The following is a 27,653-nucleotide window of genomic DNA, read 5'->3' as shown; positions in this document are numbered from 1 at the left end:
TGTTTAAATATAACATATAAATACATTTATGATGTCATTTTATCAAACTAAGTACAGTTCCACTTAGCACAGCTCCATTGTAAAAAATCTTTCAACCAACACAATATAATGTCAACAAAACTGAAAATACCTTCGTTAAAAACCAGAGTTCTAAACTGGCCAAATGGATGTTGTAAAAATGATGGAGTTAATTAAACAGAGACAATTTGCATCTGTGAAAAGATCACCGATAGAGACATATATTCATTTTTCAGAAGAGTTAATAAATGCAAAAATTAGTGTCTAAAACTGAACACACAATTGGCCTGTGAAGCAGCATCATTAAAAATCTGATATTGCTGAATTACACACATTTGGCGTTTATTGCAAAACCAGCATATACATTTGTTTTTATTCATTTATTTTCTAAATGCACTTAAAGCAACATCTATACAGTTTTAATGCAGGTTAAGGTTGATGTTCAAGGCTGTAACGGACTATATCAACTTCTGCACGGACACTGTTGTTCCAGTCAGGAAAGTACGCTGTTTTCCAAACAACAAGCACTGGATTACTAAAGACCTAAAGGGGCTACTCAATAGGAAAAAACTTGCCTTCCATGCAAACGACAAGGAACAACTGAGGCTGGTGCAGAAGGAGCTGAAACGGAGGCTGAGAGAGAGCAAGGAGGCCTACAGGAGAAAGCTGGAGGGAAAGCTCCAGCAAAACAACACAAGGGAGGTGTGGACTGGCATGAAGCAGATTACTGGCTTTAAGGGAAGATAGCAGACAGTTGGAGGCAGCGTGGATGAAGCCAATAAGCTGAACATATTCTTTAACAGATTCAGCACAACACCCCTCCCTCCCATCCTTGCACCATTGCCCCATGCTCTACCACTCACGCAAACAGTCTACCTCAATGCACAGCCATTAACACAGGCAACACAGCAATCACCCCCTCAATGGAGACACTCCCTCCTAATTCACCTCACAACCATCAACACAGCAATCACCACAAACAATAGAAACACCACCCACCCACTTAGTGGTGACGACTGGTCAGGTGAAGAGGCAACTGGAGAAGCTGAGGTTGGGCAAAGCCACAGGACCTGACAACATCAGCACGAGGGTCCTGAAAGTGTGTGCTGCCCAACTCTGTGGGATATTTCAGCACCTCTTTAACCTTAGCATACAGCAACAGAGGGTACCAGTGCTATGGAAGACTTCATGCCTGGTTCCCATCCCCAAAAAAATCCACCACCACCTCTTTGAATGACTTCAGATCTGTGGCCCTCACATCACATGTTATGAAGGTCATGGAAAGAATTGTGCTGGCTTATTTAAGACCTCAAGTAAGCATTTTTATGGATCCCTTGCAGTTTGCATACCAGCAACGGGTCAGTGTGGATGATGCAGTGATTTACCTACTGCAGAAGGCACATGCACACCTAGACAACAACAGCAACTCCACTGTAAGAGTCACTTTCTTCGACTTTTCAAGTGCATTCAACACCATCCAACCTCTTAAACTTAGAGGGAAAATGGACAGGATGCAGGTGGACAGGTCGACTGTTGCCTGGGTCATGGACTACCTGTCTGAACGACCCCAGTATGTGCAAATGGGATCCAGTCGGTCTGAGTGCTTAGTCAGCAACATGGAGCACCACAAGGAATGGTCCTTTCCCCATTCCTTTTCACCCTGTACACCAGACTTCCAGTATAAGTCTGACCTCTGCCACCTACAGAAATTCTCTGATGACTCTGTGGTGGTAGGATGCATCAAGGATGACAGGGATGGAGAGTACAGAGACCTAGTGGACAGGTTCGTCATGTGGTGTGAGGAGAACCATCTGACCCTCAATGTGGCTAAAACCAAGGAAATGGTGGTTGACTTCAGGAGGAGGAAGACAATAACCAGGCCTGTCAACATCAACATCAGTTGCGCCTTCCTCCTGTATTGAAACATGTACCCTGGTTCCTTCTCCGTCTATGCCCGCTATGGGAAAGCGGGCGGAGAAGGCGCTACAGGAGACGGGGTAAGCGTAGTGGTGCGTCAGTGAAGCGTAAGCATTACCTGGTAGCACGTTTGCTGAGGAATCCTGGCTACAGATGCAAAAACCCGACACTGGACAACAGGCGATGGGCTGATAAACATCTTCTCAAGGTTGGGTATCGCTCTGTTACCCCTGTTGTCCCCGGTCATTTTGTACAATGTTCCTGGTTTCAAAGACGTGGTCCTGCTCGTCGAGGTGTGGACTACAGTAATCTTCGTATGCTAGGATATGCCCCTCAGCCAAACGATTCTCCTACGTTGACCAGGTTGGCTCTGGTTAACGCTAGATCCGTGGCTAACAAGACATTCATTCTGAAGGATTTTTATGCCACTCATTCTCTGGATTTTCTACTCATCACGGAAACTTGGCTGGCGGATGGTGAGCTGAGTGCTTTTTCGGAGCTGGCCTCAGCCAGTGACTATTACCTTCACTCCCCTCGTTTGTCAGGTCGAGGTGGCGGCTTGGCCACGGTTTATAGAAACACTTTTTCTTGCCGTCAGGTAAAAACTGAGATGTACTCTAGTTTTGAACTACAACTATTTGAAGTGAGCCTGTCTCCTCCGGTTCTTTGTGGCTTGATTTACTGCCCACCGAAATATAATAAGGATTTTATGAATGATTTTTCGGACTTCCTGGCTGAATGTGTCACGAGAAATGATAATATCCTTATTATGGGCGATTTTAATATACATGTTTGCTGTTCTGACTCTCCTTTGGTTAATGAGTTTTTGTATCTTATTGATTCTTTTAACTTCCAACAACTGGTTAGAGGCCCTACGCATGAATGGGGGCATACGTTGGACTTGGTTTTGACACATGGCTTGCCTGTTTGTTGTGCACGGACATTTGAAACCAACTTTTCTGATCATTTTCCTGTTTTGATTGAAACTGAACTGTCACAGAATCCTGTAAAGCCGGATGTATGTGTCTCTAAGCATCGAATGATTAATTTGTCCACTGTGGAGCAGTTTGTACGTTGTTATCAGGACAACACGACTGTTTTAACTGATAACTGTTTGATGAGTTATCCTGATTTTTTACTTTCTGAGTTTAACTTTATTTGTCTTGACATTTTAGATAATATTGCTCCACTGACCAGTAAGCGGCTTAAGCCAGCATCATCTGAACCTTGGCTCAGTGCAGAGACTAGAGAACAGAGGCGCTTATGTAGAAAAGCGGAACGTAAATGGCAGAAGGATAAGCTGCAGGTTTCTTATGATGCCTTAAGGCAATCTCTAACTGACTATCAGTCTGCTGTAAAGGCTGCTAAATCTGCTTACCTCTCAAGTATTGTTGCTAGAAACTGTCATAGACCCCAGATTTTATTTCATACCATTAACTCTGTGCTTAATCCCCCTAATGTTTGTTCACTAGTTGGCTCAGTTGAACAGTCTGTGAACAGTTTTAAAGATTTTTTGTTGACAAGATTGTGACTATCAGATCACTAGTTAATGGTGCCACTGATTCTACTGAGGCTGTCTCCCCTTCGGGGCTTTTGCACCATTCTGAACCAGTGACACTTGCTGAGGTTCGAGATATAGTTAAGGCTGTGAAGCCCTCTAACTGTTTTCTTGACACAATTCCATTTCGGATCCTGAAGGAGGGTTTTGATACCATGGGCATGAGTATTCTGACGATTGTTAATAGTAGTCTTTGTTCTGGTATTGTGCCTATGGATTTTAAACACGCTATTGTTGAACCTGTCCTTAAAAAGCAAGGTTTAGAGCCTACCACTGTCTTATTTTGTCAGCTCCAGTCTTTTATTGAGAAAACAGGAATCTCAGAAATTTTTCAGTCCGGGTTTAAGCCGGGTCATAGTACAGAAACAGCCCTTTTACAGGTCTTAAATGACCTTTTAACCTGCATGGACACTGGAGACTCTGCGATGCTCCTGCTATTGGATCTCAGTGCAGCATTTGATACTGTGAACCATAGCATCCTGTTGCAACGCTTGTAAAACATGGTGGGCATAGGAGGCACTGTTCTGGAATGGTTTAGATCCTATTTGACTAATAGAAGTTTTAGTGTTAAAATAGGTGAAGCCCAGTCTGCTAAGGCCAATTTGTTGACTGGTGTTCCTCAGGGCTCGGTTCTTGGACCGCTCCTATTTTCACTTTATATGCTTCCTCTGGGGTCTATTTTTGATAAATACGGCATACAGTTTCACTGTTATGCGGACGACACCCAGATCTATCTTCCCGTTAAGAGAGACTCGACATGTCCCCCAAAGGTCTTGATGGATTGTTTGCATGAGGTCAAGGTATGGATGTCCTCAAATTTTCTTTGTTTAAATGAACAGAAAACTGAGGTCATAGTTTTTGGTGCCCCTGCTGGCTTTGATTTAGGCCCATTGCATGGGTATGAAAAATCTGCTGTGAAAAATCTTGGAGTCATATTTGATGCCAATCTGGCCTTTGATAAACAAGTGGCAAATGTTGTTAGAACTAGTTTCTACCATCTTCGTCAACTGGTTAAGATTAGGCCTTTTCTCTCAATGAAGGATTTTGAGACAACCATACATGCATTTGTAACCACTCGATTGGATTACTGTAACTCACTGTATGCTGGTATCAATAAGCAACTTTTGAGGTCTCTTCAGTTGGTTCAAAATGTGGCTACCCGCCTTCTAACTCGAACACCCAGGAGGGATCATATATCTCCCATTTTGGCTGCCCTTCACTGGCTGCCGGTTTGATTTGAGATTGATTTCAAGATTTTATTGTTGGTTTTTAAGGCTTTGCATGGCCTTGCCCCTCTCTATTTGTCTGCTCTCTTAACGCTCTACGTCCCGAGACGTTCGTTAAGATCTGCAGATCAGTTTCTCTTTGTCATTCCCAAGTCCAGACTAAAGTGTAGAGGTGACCGCTCTATTGCTGCTTACGCCCCTCGTCTCTGGAATGCCCTCCCTTACCACTTAAGGTCCATGCTAAATATAGATGCTTTTAAATTGCAATTGAAAACTCATTTATTTGCTATTGCATATCAGGAGTGATGGTTGTATTTTAGGGCTGATTCTTTTATGTTGGTGTATATGTTTCTTGTTTGTTGTTTTATTTACATTTTTGTTTGATGGCAACTCTTTTGATCGCATTTTATGTGACTATTTTATCTGTTTGTATATTTATGTGCTTTTTGTGTACAGCACCTTGGTCAACTTCGTTGTTTTGAAGTGTGCTTTATAAATTAAAATGACTTGACTTGACATCAAGGGTCAGAACGTGGAGATGGTGGACAATTACAAATACCTGGGAGTTGTTCTGGACAACAGACTGGACTGGAAGGCTAACTCAGAGGCTGTGTACAAGAAAGGAATGAGCAGACTCTACTTTCTGAGGAAGCTCAGGTCCTTCAATGTGTGCAGCAAGATGCTGGAACTCTTCTACCAGTGTGATGTTGCGAGTGCCCTCTTCTTTGCTGCAGTATGCTGGGGAGGCAGCATTAGGAAAGGAGATGCAGCCAAGCTCAACAAACTGATCAGGAAGGCTGGTTCAGTAATGGGCTGCTCTCTGAAGGGCTTCGAGGTTGTTATAGAGAGGAGGACCTCTCTATAAAAAAACTCACTGCCATCATGGAGAACCCCTTCCACCCCCTGCATGACACACTGACTACGCAGCGGAGCACTTTCAGTAACAGGCTCCTTCAGCTTCGCTGCAACAAGGAACGGTACAGGAGATCATTCCTCCCAACAGCGATCACACTGTACAACAATTCACCATTCTCAGGAACACTCTTACTGTGACTTTACTACTTACCAACCAAAGGCTCACATTAAACAGAGGACTCAGGACACTGCTAAACCCTCTAGGGTCACACAGCAGACTACACTTTGCACTGCACTTTGCACCTTGATACAACTTTACATAACACTTATTTGCACACATTAGGTCTTAGTTTTCTTATTTAAAGTACTATATTATTCTATTGTGTATTTAATTCCTGACTTTCTTTGCATTGCTGCTGTAATAATTGACTTTCCCCCCGGGGATTAATAAAGTTATCTATCTATCTATCTATCTATCTATCTATCTATCTATCTATCTATCTATCTATCTATCTATCTATCTATCTATCTATCTATCTATCTATCTGTGGCAAGAGTTACACATTAAAGCTTGGACTAAATGTTTAGAGGTTAGGATTCATGTTTATTTTTAAAGTTAACACCGTGTTTGTGTTTAGATTCCCCTAGAGACACCAGCGCAGTGGTGAATCCCTCTGGAGAGAGAGTGGAGGGAGGTTCAGTGACTCTGACCTGCAGCAGTGATGCAAACCCTCCTGTTCTCAACTACTCCTGGTTTAAGCAGAGAGCAGCTGCAGACACACTGCTGGGAACAGGCCAGAACTACAGCATCACCAACATCAGCTCCCAGCACAGTGGACTCTACTACTGCACCGCTCACAACCAGCTAGGACAGCACAACTCCACCGCCGCCCTGCTGGACGTGTTATGTAGGTGCAGTTTGCTGTGTGAGATCCTCTTGTGTTGGGAGTGTAATATGTTCAGTGACGTGTTGAGTTTCTCTGCTCTTCAGACCCTCCCAGAGTCCCGTCTGTTACTGTTCGTGTGTCTGGGGACTTGATCACTTAATCACCCTGCAACCTGTGTTATGTAGATGCAGTTGTGGCCTTGAAACAGTGAATTCAATATGTTTAAATATAACATAGTGACATGCATGAAGAAGGCAACATCTTTTTGACCAATGACAGTTCTTCATTGGCAAACAGCTTTCTCACAAACACAAACAGACTGAGAGGTTCACTGTATAATGATCAGAGGTGGAGAGAGTACTGAACAATTGTAATTGAGTAAAATTATCTTTACTTTGCCTAAATTCTACTCAGAGTAAAAGTAAAATTAACCATCTCAAAATTTACTCGAGTAAAAGTACAAAATTACTTCATTTAAAATGTAATTTGAGTAAAAGTTACTTACTTACTTTCAGTTATTTAATGCAAAAAAGGATGTAATGAATCAAATTCAGCACAAGTTGTTTTAATCGATTTCAAAGCGTATTTAAGTGCACATCCACACTTGCAAAAGATCAACTGGGCTCAGGAACATACTTCCTCACAGCACAAGGACAATTACAACCTGTACCATAAAGTGCAAACAACACCATGATAAGAATAAAGAAATTTTAATTACAAATTATTCAAAAAGCAAAATGCTCACAAAATTAAATACCCACAAGATACCACAAATCAAACTAAAATGCAACAGGATTCCACTACTCACAATAAAATGCTACAGGATCCCACAACTCAAAATAAAACAATATAAGATGCCCACAGGGTCTCACCTCAAAAATAAAAACAAGTGCTCACAGGATCCAACTTTTCACAATAAAATACCCACAGCATGTCACAACTCAAAATAAAATATTAAATGACCACAGGATGCCACAACTCAAAATAAAACAAAATGCGCACAGGATTCCACTATCTAAAACGCTCACATGATCCAACTATTCAAAATACAGTGCCCACAGGATTCCACTTTTCACAATAAAATGTCCACAGGATCCCACAGATCCTGATAGATAGAAGATTTAAAGATAGAACAATCTCATTCTTTTGGAAAAAAGTGCACCGGGTTACGGCCTGATTATGAGACAATGGAAAGGGCGCGCAAGGCAAGGCCACACACGTAACGTCGTAGTAAATAAACTCGACCGCAAAACACACGGGAGAAAAATGCAACAGAAAAGACTCAGAGAAAACTCTACGCGAGAAAACGAAACTTAGGACTCCAGGAGAAGTAACTGGCAGCAGGCAGAACGCCACGACGAAACAAAAACCCTTCCCAAAATAAACAAAGAACAGATAGGAAGAGATAAAGCAGGGGGAAAACTTGATGTAGGCTAGTAAGCAGCGCAGGAGATAGTTACTTGAATAAGTAGTAGAAAAGCAAGAGTGATAGGAGAGATGAGAGAGAGTGCATAAGGTGGCCAGACACCTAAACACAAGAAACGCAACCAGTGAAGGCGAGCCAAAACGATTCAGCAATGATCCGTTTCACTAAGCTTCCTTAAGAAGCCATAGAGACAGCTAAAACGGATCACTGCTGATTGCGCCTGGAGAGTCTAGGACTGACTCGGGTGCCTCTAGTGTTGTTAGGAGGAGCGGCAGCCGAGCCAGCCCTGACAACCCAATTGACTTTCAGTTCCGGAACTCAGAAGTTTACATTTCTGCCCGCATTTAATTTTTCACCATCAATATTTTTTTACTCAGTAACGTGAGGGGGTTCAAATGTAACGAAGTAAAACTACTTAGGTCAAAATTTACTCAAATAAAAGTAAAAATTACATATTTCAAAAACTATTCAGAAAATTATAAATTACTCATAAAAAGTACTCAATTACAGTAACGCAAGTAAATTAATTAATTCATTTATTATTAATGACCACACAAGAAGTTGGTGGAATTTGCTTCCGGTACAGCATAACATACTCACATCTCTGTGTCAAAAGAAAAAAACAAATCCATAAATACAACTACAATATATAGACATAGACAAACAATTCTTTCAGATCATACATTGATTTAGTCACCGCACAGCAGTTGGAAAGAAACTGTTTTTGAGTCTGACTGATTTTGTTGGTAGGGACCTATAGCGTCTTCCAGAAGGCATGCGTGTAAACAAGTGATATGCAGGGTGAGAGGGGTCTAAAGTGATCTTTTTGGCTCGTTGTATGATGCGTTTTTGATACAGTGTGTCTATGGATGGGAGGGTGTGGCCAGTGATTTTGGATGATTTATCTATTATACATTGTAGTTTATTTCGTGAATGCTTATCCAGATTTCCGTACCAAACTATTATGGATGAGGTAAGTATGCTTTGAATGATTCCTGTGTAAAACTGAAGGAGGATGTTCGGCCTGATTCTAAATTTTTTCAGTTGTCTGAGGAAAAATAGTCTTTTATTGGCTTTTTTGTATATTTGGTTTGAATGCTTTCTTCATTTGAGTGAACTACTGATGTATGTACCAAGGAATTTGAATGAGTCTGTGATGGTAATAGGCTGAGTGGAGATGAGGATGGATGTTTTGTAAGTAGGTGAGCGTGAAAAATCGACTATTAGTTCCTGTGTTTTTGATGTATTAAGCTGTAAATTGTTGTTTTGGCACCAAGTGACTGCTTGGTTGACCTGTTCACGATAATGATATTCGTTATTGTTACTGATGAGTCCAATTATTGTTGTATCGTCTGCATATTTAAGAATGGAGACTGAACTGTGAGTGGATGTGAGAGTGTTTGTGTAAAGTGAAAAGAACCATGGTGAAAGAACACAACCCTGGGGGGCACCTGTACTTAGGGTTGGGATGAGAGGCTACCCATCCTGACTCTCTGTGTTCTTTGTGACAGGAAACTGTGAATCCAGTAACATAGGTTAATATCAATGTCCATGTCCATAAGTTTATTGAAGAGGATGACTGGGTTGATAGTATTGAAAGCGGAGCTGAAATCAATAAACAATATCCGGGCATAGGTGTTTGGGGATTCTAGGTGTTGCATAATCCTGTAGAGAGCCAGGTTAACTGTATCTTCAACGGATCTATTAGACCGGTAAGCAAACTGGTAATTGTCCATGAGATGAGAAGTAAGTTATTTCAAGTGTGAGAGTATGATTCGTTCAAATGATTTCATAACAACGGATGTAAGAGCGATAGGTCTGTAATCATTAAGACACGATATTTTGTTAGTTTTTGGTACAGGGATGATAACTGAGTCCTTAAAACATTTTGGAACTGTACACTGACTGAGAGAACAATTGAAGATAAAAGTAAAAATTGGAGCTAGCTGAGCTGCACAGTGTTTTAAAACAGCTGGGGTGACTCCATCAGGGCCCGCTGCTTTCCTCTTTTTATTTTTACTAAAAGAGGCTCTCACTTCCTCCTCCTGAATGTAAAACTGAGGTAATGGTGGAGGGACTGGAGTCAGAATAGAAGGGATAGGCTGCTGTTCAAATCTGCCATAGAAGTTATTTAGTGTGTCTGGTAGGTCTCTATTACTGTCTAGTGAAGGGCAGGGCCTTTTTTTTGTAACTAGTCATGTTTTTTATTTTTTGCCAAATTGATTTAGTGTCATTAGATGTTATTTGCTGTTCTAATCTGTGTGCGTATTTGGATTTGGCTTTCCTAATCGCAGCTCTGAGTTCATATTTAGCTGTATTATATTGCTCTTTATTTCCCTCTATAAAAGCAGTATTCTTTTTCTTGCGAAGGAGTTGAATGTCTTTTGTGAACCAAGGTTTGTTGTTGCTGTGTATTTTCACCATTTTGGTGGGGATACACATCTCCACACAAATGTTGACGTATGCCGTCACTGTGTCCGTCAGCTCGTCCAGATTGGCCGCAGCTGCGCTGAATACGTCCCAATCAGTGCACTCAAAGCAGCCTCTCAAGGTGTTAATGCAAGAGCTGGACCAGCAATGGATAGTTTTTGATTTTACATAATTGGATTTAAGTTTTTGCCTGTATTTTGGGATGAGCAGTAGAGTGGCATGGTCCGACCTCCCCAGCGGAGCCCTCGAGAAAGACCGGTAGGCACCGCTAATCGGGACGTAGCAGTGGTCGAGGGTGTTAGCGCCTCTACTCGGACAAGTAACCTGTTGAATGTAGTTTGGAAGGTCCGCAGACAGGTTGGCATGATTGAAATCACCCAGTGCAACTACAGTTGTGTCAGGATGTGAGGTTTTCCACAGAGGTTATGTATGTTGCCAGTTCCGAGATGGCTACATTGGCGTTGGTGGACGGAGGAATGTAAACACCAATCAAAGTCACTGAGGCGAACTCTCTGGGAAGATAGTACGGTCTGCATTTGACAGAAATATATTCCAGGTGAGGACTGCAGTAACTGTTGAGTTCTGTATTGTTGTTACACCAGCGCTGGTTTATCATAACACATATACCACCACCTTTGGATTTCTTGGACAGCTTAACTGACCTGTCGGCCCGATGTAGAGAGAATCCGGGTGGGGTTACTGCCAGGTCAGGCACAGTGGCACAGTAGTTTGTGGCTAGAATCTCTGCAGGAATAGCAGTGATCGTGGCTTCATCGATTCCATAGGGAATGTCTCTGAGGGAGAGCAACTCCCAGTGGGTGTATGTTGCACAAAAAGACTTGTAAAAAAATGTAATTCATTACTTTCCACCCTTGATAACGACAGAGAAGTGCTTAATTTCTCTAACAACCTGCGTCATGGTGCTTTACGTTAAACCCCACTTACGGCTCTAAGAATCCGGTGGCATTAACCACGGTTAATAACAACACACAGTATAGTGCCAGAACAACAATATCCATCTATTATGTTGGTGAACAAGAACTCACGGTGCATGATGGGAGGTGGACACAAGCCCCGGTGTCCTTGATATGGTGGCTCTGGTCTTCTCCGGTTGTGGCCTCTCTTACCACTTGAGTGGGCTGCATCTATGGGGCCACTGCACCTGCAGCCTGGTTCCCATCACTGCGATTGCAGAGTTCGGTCTTCATAATATAAATACAGTTATGATGGCATTTTATCAAACTGAGTTCAGTACCATTTATCAACTACAACTGAACCAAACTGAGTTCAGTTCTACTAATCAGCACATCCCCATTGTAAAACGTCTTTCTATGAACACTACATTATATTGTCAACAAAATTTTAAATACCTTTGTTAACAACCAGAGTTCTAAACTGGCCAAATTGATGTTGTAAAAAAAGAGTTAATTAAACAGAGACAACCTGCATCTCTGAAAAGATTACTGATAGAGACAGATATACATTTTTCAGAAGAATTACTAAATGCAAAAATTAGGGTGTAAAATTGAACACGCAATTGGCCTGTGAGCCAAACATACAGATTTGGCATTTACTGCAAAACCATTTAATTTTTTTTTAAACATGTAATTTTTATTCGTTTGTTTTCTAAATGCATTTAAAACAACATCTGTACAGTTTTAATGCAGGTTAAGGTTGATGTCCAAGGCTGTGGCTAGAGTTACACATTAAAGCTTGGGTTAAATGTTGGAGGTTGGGATTCATGTTTATTTTTAAAGTTTGTGTTCAGATTCCCCTAGAAACACCAACGCAATGGTGGTTCCCTCTGGAGAGAGAGTGGAGGGAGGTTCAGTGACTCTGACCTGCAGCAGTGATGCAAACCCTCCTGTTCTCAACTACTCCTGGTTTAAGCAGAGAGCAGCTGCAGACACACTGCTAGGAACAGGCCAGAACTACAGCATCACCAACATCAGCTCCCAGCACAGTGGACTCTACTACTGCACCGCTCACAACCAGCTAGGACAGCACAACTCCACCACCGCCCTGCTGGACGTGTTATGTAGGTGCAGTTTTGTCCTAATGAAACAGTGAATTCAGTATGTTTAAATATAACATATAAATACATTTATGATGCCATTTTATCAAACTAAGTACAGTTCCACTTAGCACAGCTCCATTGTAAAAAATTATTCAACCAACACAATATAATGTCAATAAAACTGAAAATACCTTCGTTAAAAACCAGAGTTCTAAACTGGCCAAATGGATGTTGTAAAAATGATGGAGTTAATTAAACAGAGACAATTTGCATCTGTGAAAAGATCACCGATAGAGACATATATTCATTTTTCAGAAGAGTTAATAAATGCAAAAATTAGTGTCTAAAACTGAACACACAATTGGCCTGTGAAGCAGCATCATTAAAAATCTGATATTTCTGAATTACACACATTTGGCGTTTATTGCAAAACCAGCATATACATTTGTTTTTATTCATTTATTTTCTAAATGCACTTAAAGCAACATCTATACAGTTTTAATGCAGGTTAAGGTAGATATTCAAGGCTGTAACGGACTATATCAACTTCTGCACGGACACTGTTGTTCCAGTCAGGAAAGTACGCTGTTTTCCAAACAACAAGCACTGAATTACTAAAGACCTAAAGGGGCTACTCAATAGGAAAAAACTTGCCTTCCATGCAAACGACAAGGAACAACTGAGGCTGGTGCAGAAGGAGCTGAAACGGAGGCTGAGAGAGAGCAAGGAGGCCTACAGGAGAAAGCTGGAGGGAAAGCTCCAGCAAAACAACACAAGGGAGGTGTGGACTGGCATGAAGCAGATTACTGGCTTTAAGGGAAGATAGCAGACAGTTGGAGGCAGCGTGGATGAAGCCAATAAGCTGAACATATTCTTTAACAGATTCAGCACAACACCCCTCCCTCCCATCCTTGCACCATTGCCCCATGCTCTACCACTCACACATACAGTCCACCTCAATGCACAGCCATTACCACAGGCAACACAGCAATCACCAAGAACAATGGAGACACCCCCTCCTAACCTATTCACGTCACAACCATCAACACAGCAATCACCACAAACAATAGAAACACCACCCACCCACTTAGTGGTGACGACTGGTCAGGTGAAGAGGCAACTGGAGAAGCTGAGGCTGGGCAAAGCAACAGGACCTGACAACATCAGCACAAGGGTCCTGAAAGTGTGTGCTGCCCAACTCTGTGGGATATTTCAGCACCTCTTTAACCTTAGCATACAGCAACAGAGGGTACCAGTGCTATGGAAGACATCATGCCTGGTTCCCATCCCAAAAAATCTACCACCACCTCCTTGAATGACTTTAGACCTTTGACCCTCACATCACATGTTATGAAGGTCATGGAAAGAATTGTGCTGGCTTATTTAAGACCTCAAGTAAGCATTTTTATGGATCCCTTGCAGTTTGCATACCAGCAACGGGTCAGTGTGGATGATGCAGTGATTTACCTACTGCAGAAGGCACATGCACACCTAGACAACAACAGCAACTCCACTGTAAGAGTCACTTTCTTCGACTTTTCAAGTGCATTCAACACCATCCAACCTCTTAAACTTAGAGGGAAAATGGACAGGATGCAGGTGGACAGGTCGACTGTTGCCTGGGTCATGGACTACCTGTCTGAACGACCCCAGTATGTGCAAATGGGATCCAGTCGGTCTGAGTGCTTAGTCAGCAACGTTGGAGCACCACAAGGAATGGTCCTTTCCCCATTCCTTTTCACCCTGTACACCACAGACTTCCAGTATAAGTCTGACCTCTGCCACCTGCAGAAATTCTCTGATGACTCTGTGGTGGTAGGATGCATCAAGAATGACAGGGATGGAGAGTACAGAGACCTAGTGGACAGGTTCGTCACGTGGTGTGAGGAGAACCATCTGACCCTCAATGTGGCTAAAACCAAGGAAATGGTGGTTGACTTCAGGAGGAGGAAGACAATAACCAGGCCTGTCAACATCAACATCAGTTGCGCCTTCCTCCTGTATTGAAACATGTACCCTGGTTCCTTCTCCGTCTATGCCCGCTATGGGAAAGCGGGCGGAGAAGGCGCTACAGGAGACGGGGTAAGCGTAGTGGTGCGTCAGTGAAGCGTAAGCATTACCTGGTAGCACGTTTGCTGAGGAATCCTGGCTACAGATGCAAAAACCCGACACTGGACAACAGGCGATGGGCTGATAAACATCTTCTCAAGGTTGGGTATCGCTCTGTTACCCCTGTTGTCCCCGGTCATTTTGTACAATGTTCCTGGTTTCAAAGACGTGGTCCTGCTCGTCGAGGTGTGGACTACAGTAATCTTCGTATGCTGGGATATGCCCCTTAGCCAAACGATTCTCCTTCGTTGACCAGGTTGGCTCTGGTTAACGCTAGATCCGTGGCTAACAAGACATTCATTCTGAAGGATTTTTATGCCACTCATTCTCTGGATTTTCTACTCATCACGGAAACTTGGCTGGCGGATGGTGAGCTGAGTGCGTTTTCGGAGCTGGCCTCAGCCATTGACTATTACCTTCACTCCCCTCGTTTGTCGGGTCGAGGTGGCGGCTTGGCCACGGTTTATAGAAACACTTTTTCTTGCCGTCAGGTAAAAACTGAGATGTACTCTAGTTTTGAACTACAACTATTTGAAGTGAGCCTGTCTCCTCCGGTTCTTTGTGGCTTGATTTATCGCCCACCGAAATATAATAAGGATTTTATTAATGATTTTTCGGACTTCCTGGCTGAATGTGTCACGAGAAATGATAATATCCTTATTATGGGCGATTTTAATATACATGTTTGCTGTTCTGACTCTCCTTTGGTTAATGAGTTTTTGTATCTTATTGATTCTTTTAACTTCCAACAACTGGTTAGAGGCCCTACGCATGAACGGGGGCATACGTTGGACTTGGTTTTAACACATGGCTTGCCTGTTTGTTGTGCACGGACATTTGAAACCAACTTTTCTGATCATTTTCCTGTTTTGATTGAAACTGAACTGTCACAGAATCCTGTAAAGCCGGATGTATGTGTCTCTAAGCATCGAATGATTAATTCGTCCACTGTGGAGCAGTTTGTACGTTGTTATCAGGACAACACGACTATTTTAACTGATAACTGTTTGATGAGTTATCCTGATTTTTTACTTTCTGAGTTTAACTTTATTTGTCTTGACATTTTAGATAATATTGCTCCACTGACCAGTAAGCGGCTTAAGCCAGCATCATCTGAACCTTGGCTCAGTGCAGAGACTAGAGAACAGAGGCGCTTATGTAGAAAAGCGGAACGTAAATGGCAGAAGGATAAGCTGCAGGTTTCTTATGATGCCTTAAGGCAATCTCTAACTGACTATCAGTCTGCTGTAAAGGCTGCTAAATCTGCTTACCTCTCAAGTATTGTTGCTAGAAACTGTCATAGACCCCAGATTTTATTTCATACCATTAACTCTGTGCTTAATCCCCCTAATGTTTGTCCACTAGTTGGCTCAGTTGAACAGTCTGTGAACAGTTTTAAAGATTTTTTGTTGACAAGATTGTGACTATCAGATCACTAGTTAATGGTGCCACTGATTCTACTGAGGCTGTCTCCCCTTCGGGGCTTTTGCACCATTTTGAACCAGTGACACTTGCTGAGGTTCGAGATATAGTTAAGGCTGTGAAGCCCTCTAACTGTTTTCTTGACACAATTCCATTTCGGATCCTGAAGGAGGGTTTTGATACCATGGGCATGAGTATTCTGACGATTGTTAATAGTAGTCTTTGTTCTGGTATTGTGCCTATGGATTTTAAACACGCTATTGTTGAACCTGTCCTTAAAAAGCAAGGTTTAGAGCCTACCACTGTCTTATTTTGTCAGCTCCAGTCTTTTATTGAGAAAACAGGAATCTCAGAAATTTTTCAGTCCGGGTTTAAGCCGGGTCATAGTACAGAAACAGCCCTTTTACAGGTCTTAAATGACCTTTTAACCTGCATGGACACTGGAGACTCTGCGATGCTCCTGCTATTGGATCTCAGTGCAGCATTTGATACTGTGAACCATAGCATCCTGTTGCAACGCTTGTAAAACATGGTGGGCATAGGAGGCACTGTTCTGGAATGGTTTAGATCCTATTTGACTAATAGAAGTTTTAGTGTTAAAATAGGTGAAGCCCAGTCTGCTAAGGCCAATTTGTTGACTGGTGTTCCTCAGGGCTCGGTTCTTGGACCGCTCCTATTTTCACTTTATATGCTTCCTCTGGGGTCTATTTTTGATAAATACGGCATACAGTTTCACTGTTATGCGGACGACACCCAGATCTATCTTCCCGTTAAGAGAGACTCGACATGTCCCCCAAAGGTCTTGATGGATTGTTTGCATGAGGTCAAGGTATGGATGTCCTCAAATTTTCTTTGTTTAAATGAACAGAAAACTGAGGTCATAGTTTTTGGTGCCCCTGCTGGCTTTGATTTAGGCCCATTGCATGGGTATGAAAAATCTGCTGTGAAAAATCTTGGAGTCATATTTGATGCCAATCTGGCCTTTGATAAACAAGTGGCAAATGTTGTTAGAACTAGTTTCTACCATCTTCGTCAACTGGTTAAGATTAGGCCTTTTCTCTCAATGAAGGATTTTGAGACAACCATACATGCATTTGTAACCACTCGATTGGATTACTGTAACTCACTGTATGCTGGTATCAATAAGCAACTTTTGAGGTCTCTTCAGTTGGTTCAAAATGTGGCTACCCGCCTTCTAACTCGAACACCCAGGAGGGAGCATATATCTCCCATTTTGGCTGCCCTTCACTGGCTGCTGGTTCGATTTCGGATTGATTTCAAGATTTTATTGTTGGTTTTTAAGGCTTTGCATGGCCTTGCCCCTCTCTATTTGTCTGCTCTCTTAACGCTCTACGTCCCGAGACGTTCGTTAAGATCTGCAGATCAGTTTCTCTTTGTCATTCCCAAGTCCAGACTAAAGTGTAGAGGTGACCGCTCTATTGCTGCTTACGCCCCTCGTCTCTGGAATGCCCTCCCTTACCACTTAAGGTCCATGCTAAATATAGATGCTTTTAAATTGCAATTGAAAACTCATTTATTTGCTATTGCATATCAGGAGTGATGGTTGTATTTTAGGGCTGATTCTTTTATGTTGGTGTATATGTTTCTTGTTTGTTGTTTTATTTACATTTTTGTTTGATGGCAACTCTTTTGATCGCATTTTATGTGACTATTTTATCTGTTTGTATATTTATGTGCTTTTTGTGTACAGCACCTTGGTCAACTTCGTTGTTTTGAAGTGTGCTTTATAAATTAAAATGACTTGACTTGACATCAAGGGTCAGAACGTGGAGATGGTGGACAATTACAAATACCTGGGAGTTGTTCTAGACAACAGACTGGACTGGAAGGCTAACTCAGAGGCTGTGTACAAGAAAGGAATGAGCAGACTCTACTTTCTGAGGAAGCTCAGGTCCTTCAATGTGTGCAGCAAGATGCAGGAACTCTTCTACCAGTGTGTTGTTGCGAGTGCCCTCTTCTTTGCTGCAGTACGCTGGGGAGGCAGCATCAGGAAAGGAGATGCAGCCAAGCTCAACAAACTGATCAGGAAGGCCGGTTCAGTAATGGGCTGCTCTCTGGAGGGCTTCGAGGTTGTTATAGAGAGGAGGACCTCTCTATAAAAAAACTCACTGCCATCATGGAGAACCCCTTCCACCCCCTGCATGACACACTGACTACGCAGCGGAGCACTTTCAGTAACAGGCTCCTTCAGCTTCGCTGCAACAAGGAACGGTACAGGAGATCATTCCTCCCAACAGCGATCACACTGTACAACAATTCACCATTCTCAGGAACACTCTTACTGTGACTTTACTACTTACCAACCAAAGGCTCACATTAAACAGAGGACTCAGGACACTGCTAAACCCTCTAGGGTCACACAGCAGACTACACTTTGCACTGCACTTTGCACCTTGATACAACTTTACATAACACTTATTTGCACACATTAGGTCTTAGTTTTCTTATTTAAAGTACTATATTATTCTATTGTGTATTTAATTCCTGACTTTCTTTGCATTGCTGCTGTAATAATTGACTTTCCCCCCGGGGATTAATAAAGTTATCTATCTATCTATCTATCTATCTATCTATCTATCTATCTATCTATCTATCTATCTGTGGCAAGAGTTACACATTAAAGCTTGGACTAAATGTTTAGAGGTTAGGATTCATGTTTATTTTTAAAGTTAACACCGTGTTTGTGTTTAGATTCCCCTAGAGACACCAGCGCAGTGGTGAATCCCTCTGGAGAGAGAGTGGAGGGAGGTTCAGTGACTCTGACCTGCAGCAGTGATGCAAACCCTCCTGTTCTCAACTACTCCTGGTTTAAGGAGAGAGCAGCTGCAGACACACTGCTGGGAACAGGCCAGAACTACAGCATCATCAACATCAGCTCCCAGCACAGTGGACTCTACTACTGCACCGCTCACAACCAGCTAGGACAGCACAACTCCACCGCCGCCCTGCTGGACGTGTTATGTAGGTGCAGTTTGCTGTGTGAGATCCTCTTGTGTTGGGAGTGTAATATGTTCAGTGACGTGTTGATTTTCTCTGCTCCTCAGACCCTCCCAGAGTCCCGTCTGTTACTGTTCGTGTGTCTGGGGACTTGATCACTTAATCACCCTGCAACCTGTGTTATGTAGATGCAGTTGTGGCCTTGAAACAGTGAATTCAATATGTTTAAATATAACATAGTGACATGCATGAAGAAGGCAACATCTTTTTGACCAATGACAGTTCTTCATTGGCAAACAGCTTTCTCACAAACACAAACAGACTGAGAGGTTCACTGTATAATGATCAGAGGTGGAGAGAGTACTGAACAATTGTAATTGAGTAAAATTATCTTTACTTTGCCTAAATTCTACTCAGAGTAAAAGTAAAATTAACCATCTCAAAATTTACTCGAGTAAAAGTACAAAATTACTTCATTTAAAATGTAATTTGAGTAAAAGTTACTTACTTACTTTCAGTTATTTAATGCAAAAAAGGATGTAATGAATCAAATTCAGCACAAGTTGTTTTAATCGATTTCAAAGCGTATTTAAGTGCACATCCACACTTGCAAAAGATCAACTGGGCTCAGGAACATACTTCCTCACAGCACAAGGACAATTACAACCTGTACCATAAAGTGCAAACAACACCATGATAAGAATAAAGAAATTTTAATTACAAATTATTCAAAAAGCAAAATGCTCACAAAATTAAATACCCACAAGATACCACAAATCAAACTAAAATGCAACAGGATTCCACTACTCACAATAAAATGCTACAGGATCCCACAACTCAAAATAAAACAATATAAGATGCCCACAGGGTCTCACCTCAAAAATAAAAACAAGTGCTCACAGGATCCAACTTTTCACAATAAAATACCCACAGCATGTCACAACTCAAAATAAAATATTAAATGACCACAGGATGCCACAACTCAAAATAAAACAAAATGCGCACAGGATTCCACTATTTAAAACGCTCACATGATCCAACTATTCAAAATACAGTGCCCACAGGATTCCACTTTTCACAATAAAATGTCCACAGGATCCCACAGATCCTGATAGATAGAAGATTTAAAGATAGAACAATCTCATTCTTTTGGAAAAAAGTGCACCGGGTTACGGCCTGATTATGAGACAATGGAAAGGGCGCGCAAGGCAAGGCCACACACGTAACGTCGTAGTAAATAAACTCGACCGCAAAACACACGGGAGAAAAATGCAACAGAAAAGACTCAGAGAAAACTCTACGCGAGAAAACGAAACTTAGGACTCCAGGAGAAGTAACTGGCAGCAGGCAGAACGCCACGACGAAACAAAAACCCTTCCCAAAATAAACAAAGAACAGATAGGAAGAGATAAAGCAGGGGGAAAACTTGATGTAGGCTAGTAAGCAGCGCAGGAGATAGTTACTTGAATAAGTAGTAGAAAAGCAAGAGTGATAGGAGAGATGAGAGAGAGTGCATAAGGTGGCCAGACACCTAAACACAAGAAACGCAACCAGTGAAGGCGAGCCAAAACGATTCAGCAATGATCCGTTTCACTAAGCTTCCTTAAGAAGCCATAGAGACAGCTAAAACGGATCACTGCTGATTGCGCCTGGAGAGTCTAGGACTGACTCGGGTGCCTCTAGTGTTGTTAGGAGGAGCGGCAGCCGAGCCAGCCCTGACAACCCAATTGACTTTCAGTTCCGGAACTCAGAAGTTTACATTTCTGCCCGCATTTAATTTTTCACCATCAATATTTTTTTACTCAGTAACGTGAGGGGGTTCAAATGTAACGAAGTAAAACTACTTAGGTCAAAATTTACTCAAATAAAAGTAAAAATTACATATTTCAAAAACTATTCAGAAAATTATAAATTACTCATAAAAAGTACTCAATTACAGTAACGCAAGTAAATTAATTAATTCATTTATTATTAATGACCACACAAGAAGTTGGTGGAATTTGCTTCCGGTACAGCATAACATACTCACATCTCTGTGTCAAAAGAAAAAAACAAATCCATAAATACAACTACAATATATAGACATAGACAAACAATTCTTTCAGATCATACATTGATTTAGTCACCGCACAGCAGTTGGAAAGAAACTGTTTTTGAGTCTGACTGATTTTGTTGGTAGGGACCTATAGCGTCTTCCAGAAGGCATGCGTGTAAACAAGTGATATGCAGGGTGAGAGGGGTCTAAAGTGATCTTTTTGGCTCGTTGTATGATGCGTTTTTGATACAGTGTGTCTATGGATGGGAGGGTGTGGCCAGTGATTTTGGATGATTTATCTATTATACATTGTAGTTTATTTCGTGAATGCTTATCCAGATTTCCGTACCAAACTATTATGGATGAGGTAAGTATGCTTTGAATGATTCCTGTGTAAAACTGAAGGAGGATGTTCGGCCTGATTCTAAATTTTTTCAGTTGTCTGAGGAAAAATAGTCTTTTATTGGCTTTTTTGTATATTTGGTTTGAATGCTTTCTTCATTTGAGTGAACTACTGATGTATGTACCAAGGAATTTGAATGAGTCTGTGATGGTAATAGGCTGAGTGGAGATGAGGATGGATGTTTTGTAAGTAGGTGAGCGTGAAAAATCGACTATTAGTTCCTGTGTTTTTGATGTATTAAGCTGTAAATTGTTGTTTTGGCACCAAGTGACTGCTTGGTTGACCTGTTCACGATAATGATATTCGTTATTGTTACTGATGAGTCCAATTATTGTTGTATCGTCTGCATATTTAAGAATGGAGACTGAACTGTGAGTGGATGTGAGAGTGTTTGTGTAAAGTGAAAAGAACCATGGTGAAAGAACACAACCCTGGGGGGCACCTGTACTTAGGGTTGGGATGAGAGGCTACCCATCCTGACTCTCTGTGTTCTTTGTGACAGGAAACTGTGAATCCAGTAACATAGGTTAATATCAATGTCCATGTCCATAAGTTTATTGAAGAGGATGACTGGGTTGATAGTATTGAAAGCGGAGCTGAAATCAATAAACAATATCCGGGCATAGGTGTTTGGGGATTCTAGGTGTTGCATAATCCTGTAGAGAGCCAGGTTAACTGTATCTTCAACGGATCTATTAGACCGGTAAGCAAACTGGTAATTGTCCATGAGATGAGAAGTAAGTTATTTCAAGTGTGAGAGTATGATTCGTTCAAATGATTTCATAACAACGGATGTAAGAGCGATAGGTCTGTAATCATTAAGACACGATATTTTGTTAGTTTTTGGTACAGGGATGATAACTGAGTCCTTAAAACATTTTGGAACTGTACACTGACTGAGAGAACAATTGAAGATAAAAGTAAAAATTGGAGCTAGCTGAGCTGCACAGTGTTTTAAAACAGCTGGGGTGACTCCATCAGGGCCCGCTGCTTTCCTCTTTTTATTTTTACTAAAAGAGGCTCTCACTTCCTCCTCCTGAATGTAAAACTGAGGTAATGGTGGAGGGACTGGAGTCAGAATAGAAGGGATAGGCTGCTGTTCAAATCTGCCATAGAAGTTATTTAGTGTGTCTGGTAGGTCTCTATTACTGTCTAGTGAAGGGCAGGGCCTTTTTTTTGTAACTAGTCATGTTTTTTATTTTTTGCCAAATTGATTTAGTGTCATTAGATGTTATTTGCTGTTCTAATCTGTGTGCGTATTTGGATTTGGCTTTCCTAATCGCAGCTCTGAGTTCATATTTAGCTGTATTATATTGCTCTTTATTTCCCTCTATAAAAGCAGTATTCTTTTTCTTGCGAAGGAGTTGAATGTCTTTTGTGAACCAAGGTTTGTTGTTGCTGTGTATTTTCACCATTTTGGTGGGGATACACATCTCCACACAAATGTTGACGTATGCCGTCACTGTGTCCGTCAGCTCGTCCAGATTGGCCGCAGCTGCGCTGAATACGTCCCAATCAGTGCACTCAAAGCAGCCTCTCAAGGTGTTAATGCAAGAGCTGGACCAGCAATGGATAGTTTTTGATTTTACATAATTGGATTTAAGTTTTTGCCTGTATTTTGGGATGAGCAGTAGAGTGGCATGGTCCGACCTCCCCAGCGGAGCCCTCGGGAAAGACCGGTAGGCACCGCTAATCGGGACGTAGCAGTGGTCGAGGGTGTTAGCGCCTCTACTCGGACAAGTAACCTGTTGAATGTAGTTTGGAAGGTCCGCAGACAGGTTGGCATGATTGAAATCACCCAGTGCAACTACAGTTGTGTCAGGATGTGAGGTTTTCCACAGAGGTTATGTATGTTGCCAGTTCCGAGATGGCTACATTGGCGTTGGTGGACGGAGGAATGTAAACACCAATCAAAGTCACTGAGGCGAACTCTCTGGGAAGATAGTACGGTCTGCATTTGACAGAAATATATTCCAGGTGAGGACTGCAGTAACTGTTGAGTTCTGTATTGTTGTTACACCAGCGCTGGTTTATCATAACACATATACCACCACCTTTGGATTTCTTGGACAGCTTAACTGACCTGTCGGCCCGATGTAGAGAGAATCCGGGTGGGGTTACTGCCAGGTCAGGCACAGTGGCACAGTAGTTTGTGGCTAGAATCTCTGCAGGAATAGCAGTGATCGTGGCTTCATCGATTCCATAGGGAATGTCTCTGAGGGAGAGCAACTCCCAGTGGGTGTATGTTGCACAAAAAGACTTGTAAAAAAATGTAATTCATTACTTTCCACCCTTGATAACGACAGAGAAGTGCTTAATTTCTCTAACAACCTGCGTCATGGTGCTTTACGTTAAACCCCACTTACGGCTCTAAGAATCCGGTGGCATTAACCACGGTTAATAACAACACACAGTATAGTGCCAGAACAACAATATCCATCTATTATGTTGGTGAACAAGAACTCATGGTGCATGATGGGAGGTGGACACAAGCCCCGGTGTCCTTGATATGGTGGCTCTGGTCTTCTCCGGTTGTGGCCTCTTTTACCACTTGAGTGGGCTGCATCTATGGGGCCACTGCACCTGCAGCCTGGTTCCCATCACTGCGATTGCAGAGTTCGGTCTTCACAATATAAATACAGTTATGATGGCATTTTATCAAACTGAGTTCAGTACCATTTATCAACTACAACTGAACCAAACTGAGTTCAGTTCTACTAATCAGCACATCCCCATTGTAAAACATCTTTCTATGAACACTACATTATATTGTCAACAAAATTTTAAATACCTTTGTTAACAACCAGAGTTCTAAACTGGCCAAATTGATGTTGTAAAAAATTATAGAGTTAATTAAACAGAGACAACCTGCATCTCTGAAAAGATTACTGATAGAGACAGATATACATTTTTCAGAAGAGTTACTAAATGCAAAAATTAGGGTGTAAAATTGAACACGCAATTGGCCTGTGAGCCAAACATACAGATTTGGCATTTACTGCAAAACCATTTAATTTTTTTTTAAACATGTAATTTTTATTCGTTTGTTTTCTAAATGCATTTAAAACAACATCTAAACAGTTTTAATGCAGGTTAAGGTTGATGTTCAAGGCTGTGGCTAGAGTTACACATTAAAGCTTGGGTTAAATGTTTAGAGGTTTGGATTCATGTTTATTTTTAAAGTTTGTGTTTAGATTCCCCTAGAAACACCAGTGCAGTGGTGGTTCCCTCTGGAGAGAGAGTGGAGGGAGGTTCAGTGACTCTGACCTGCAGCAGTGATGCAAACCCTCCTGTTCTCAACTACTCCTGGTTTAAGCAGAGAGCAGCTGCAGACACACTGCTGGGAACAGGCCAGAACTACAGCATCACCAACATCAGCTCCCAGCACAGTGGACTCTACTACTGCACCGCTCACAACCAGCTAGGACAGCACAACTCCACCACCGCCCTGCTGGACGTGTTATGTAGGTGCAGTTTTGTCCTAATGAAACAGTGAATTCAGCATGTTTAAATATAACATATAAATACATTTATGATGCCATTTTATCAAACTAAGTACAGTTCCACTTAGCACAGCTCCATTGTAAAAAATCTTTCAACCAACACAATATAATGTCAACAAAACTGAAAATACCTTCGTTAAAAACCAGAGTTCTAAACTGGCCAAATGGATGTTGTAAAAATGATGGAGTTAATTAAACAGAGACAGTTTGCATCTGTGAAAAGATCACTGATAGAGACATATATTCATTTTTCAGAAGAGTTAATAAATGCAAAAATTAGTGTCTAAAACTGAACACACAATTGGCCTGTGAAGCAGCATCATTAAAAATCTGATATTTCTGAATTACACACATTTGGCGTTTATTGCAAAACGAGCATATACATTTGTTTTTTTTCATTTATTTTCTAAATGCACTTAAGGCAACATCTATACAGTTTTAATGCAGGTTAAGGTTGATGTTCAATGCTGTGGCTAGAGTTACACATTAAAGCTTGGGTTAAATGTTTAGAGGTTTGGATTCATGTTTATTTTTAAAGTTTGTGTTTAGATTCCCCTAGAAACACCAGCACAGTGGTGGTTCCCTCTGGAGAGAGAGTGGAGGGAGGTTCAGTGACTCTGACCTGCAGCAGTGATGCAAACCCTCCTGTTCTCAACTACTCCTGGTTTAAGCAGAGAGCAGCTGCAGACACACTGCTGGGAACAGGCCAGAACTACAGCATCACCAACATCAGCTCCCAGCACAGTGGACTCTACTACTGCACCGCTCACAACCAGCTAGGACAGCACAACTCCACCGCCGCCCTGCTGGACGTGTTATGTAGGTGCAGTTTGCTGTGTGAGATCCTCTTGTGTTGGGAGTGTAATATGTTCAGTGACGTGTTGAGTTTCTCTGCTCTTCAGACCCTCCCAGAGTCCCGTCTGTTACTGACCGTGTGTCTGGGGACTTGATCACCCTGCTGTGCTACAGTGACTCCAACCCCAACAGCACTTACACCTGGTACAGGAAGACAGGAAGTGATGTCATACCTATTGGAAATGGCACCAGATTAACTTTAAATGCAAGTACAGTTGGACCTTTCTACTGTGAGGTGAAGAATCGCTTTGGATCATCCAATTCAACAGAATGGCCCTTCACATCAGGTACGGTGTGGGCTGGACGGAGTTCCTACACTGGTTAGAGACACTCAGCATGTAGACTGAGGTGGTCTTGATCTCTCTTCTCTGGTTCTGTTGCATTTGAGTTCACTGAGTTCTGTGAGTGATCGCATGTGTGTGTAAAGTCTTACACGTGTGTGTAAAGTCTTCTCACTGTTGTAGATAACACAACTGTGATGTATACAGCTGCTGGAGTCACTGTGGGTTTGTTTCTGTTACTTGTTGCTGCCCTCCTGTGGATGAGGTGAGAAGTGCAAGACACATTTACCCCTCTAAAGTTTCTTCATAAGATTTATCGTATTCATAAACTCTGGTCCACTACGTGGGTCAGATGTTTCTGCTGATGTTTCTGTGGTGTTCTTGTAGAAGTCGAGCTGCAGCTCCCAGGAGCAAACGTGAGGAGATCAGTGTGAACGTGAGTTATAGTGAGAAACTCAGGACAGACGTGAGACTCCATAATGACCCAAACGGTTTCTTTACTGGGTCTGAGGTTCTACTGGGCTGTACAGGCAGTGACAGACTTTACAGTGGCAAGTTTTACTGTGGTATGTTTTACAGTGGCAGGTTTCTCTTTCTCTCTCAGCATGACTCTACTCCTGTGTATGGAAACATCTCTGCCCTGGCCATGACCTCTGACCCCACACACTCACAATTCTCAACTGACCAGGATGATGTTCAGTATGGCACTGTATATTTCACACGAAACCAGACACAGGAAGTGTCTCCATCGGCAACCACAAGACATATACCTAGCCCACCAGAGGAAGAGGACGTTCAATATGCTTCTGTGAACTTCAAGAGACACTCTGCTGCCACCCTGTGAGCATATCATGCCATTACACCTACTAGAATTATAAAATGTTTACTCTGTGGCTGATTCTGATAAATGGTTCATAAATTCATTCCACAGGTCTGAAGGAGCTGATGACCCGTGTCAGATCTACAGTCAGGTCCATAAACCCAAACCCCACACATAAGCAGAGTAACACCCTCACCGTGAGCTCAGAGCTCTGGTCTCTAACAGCAGAACATGCAGCAGCTCTGGATCCTGGAGAAACGCTGAGAAGTTGAATTTCAGTTTTCCAACAATCACCGTTCAGCCAGACAGGAGGGAGTCTGGTGACGTTGGACCACTTTACTACCGTAAAAGGGCTTTGGTTGTTTCTCTCTGAACACAGGAGGCTGATACCAGTGTTAATACTGGACTAATGTTCATGCACTGAACATGCTTGAATTGTGCTTAGTTGTTAGATGTTACATATGTTTCCACAATATTTATGGATATGTATGGATATGTTATGTCTGGACATTCTGTTAGTTTGTTTTAACCATAATGTGTAATCAGTACACAGTGTAATGGCATTCGTCTGGTGTTTGTAGTAAACTCTGATCTTGGTTGGTTTGGGCTATTGTAAAGAACATTGTCATAGTACCGATTGCTAAGATAATACAAGTATGTAAATATAGTGTGCATATTGAATCTTAATTTTTAGTGCTAAGTAGTAATTCAGTAGTTAGTGTTTTGTCTACATGTAAAGTATAAGAAGCATTTCTATATTTTATTTTATATTTTATTTGCAGTGTGACTTGTGATTTCTATAATTTGAACTTTCAAAAATTAAAGTAACTTTGTCACTTTTCAACATTACTGATTATTTCTTACAGTAATTTTGACTCTGGCTGGTTTTGCTTGGATTGTATTTTTGTGGTTTGACCTGGACTGTTTTTTTGA

The 27,653-nt window shown here is 41.8% G+C and overlaps 1 protein-coding gene across 1 annotated transcript in view; it reads left to right on the top strand.

Moving 5' to 3' along the window:
- The window catches only part of LOC143487654 (sialoadhesin-like), a 178,546-nt gene extending 150,902 nt beyond the window's left edge, over nucleotides 1–27,644 (top strand). The window contains exons 12-21 of the mRNA XM_076986707.1: nucleotides 6,213–6,482; nucleotides 12,086–12,355; nucleotides 18,578–18,847; nucleotides 24,456–24,725; nucleotides 25,314–25,583; nucleotides 25,667–25,913; nucleotides 26,067–26,165; nucleotides 26,288–26,336; nucleotides 26,505–26,740; nucleotides 26,832–27,644. Of these exons, the coding sequence (XP_076842822.1) occupies nucleotides 6,213–6,482; nucleotides 12,086–12,355; nucleotides 18,578–18,847; nucleotides 24,456–24,725; nucleotides 25,314–25,583; nucleotides 25,667–25,913; nucleotides 26,067–26,165; nucleotides 26,288–26,336; nucleotides 26,505–26,740; nucleotides 26,832–26,898 (2,048 nt within the window). The 3' untranslated portion in view covers nucleotides 26,899–27,644. The remainder of the gene's footprint in view (nucleotides 1–6,212; nucleotides 6,483–12,085; nucleotides 12,356–18,577; nucleotides 18,848–24,455; nucleotides 24,726–25,313; nucleotides 25,584–25,666; nucleotides 25,914–26,066; nucleotides 26,166–26,287; nucleotides 26,337–26,504; nucleotides 26,741–26,831) is intronic.
- The last annotated feature ends 9 nt before the right edge of the window (nucleotides 27,645–27,653 follow it).

This window comes from Brachyhypopomus gauderio, unplaced genomic scaffold (genome assembly GCF_052324685.1).
Source record: "Brachyhypopomus gauderio isolate BG-103 unplaced genomic scaffold, BGAUD_0.2 sc49, whole genome shotgun sequence".
Taxonomy (NCBI): Eukaryota; Metazoa; Chordata; class Actinopteri; order Gymnotiformes; family Hypopomidae; genus Brachyhypopomus; species Brachyhypopomus gauderio.
Note: the sequence above shows the minus strand (reverse complement) of the source record. Positions and strands in the feature narration are given on the sequence as shown.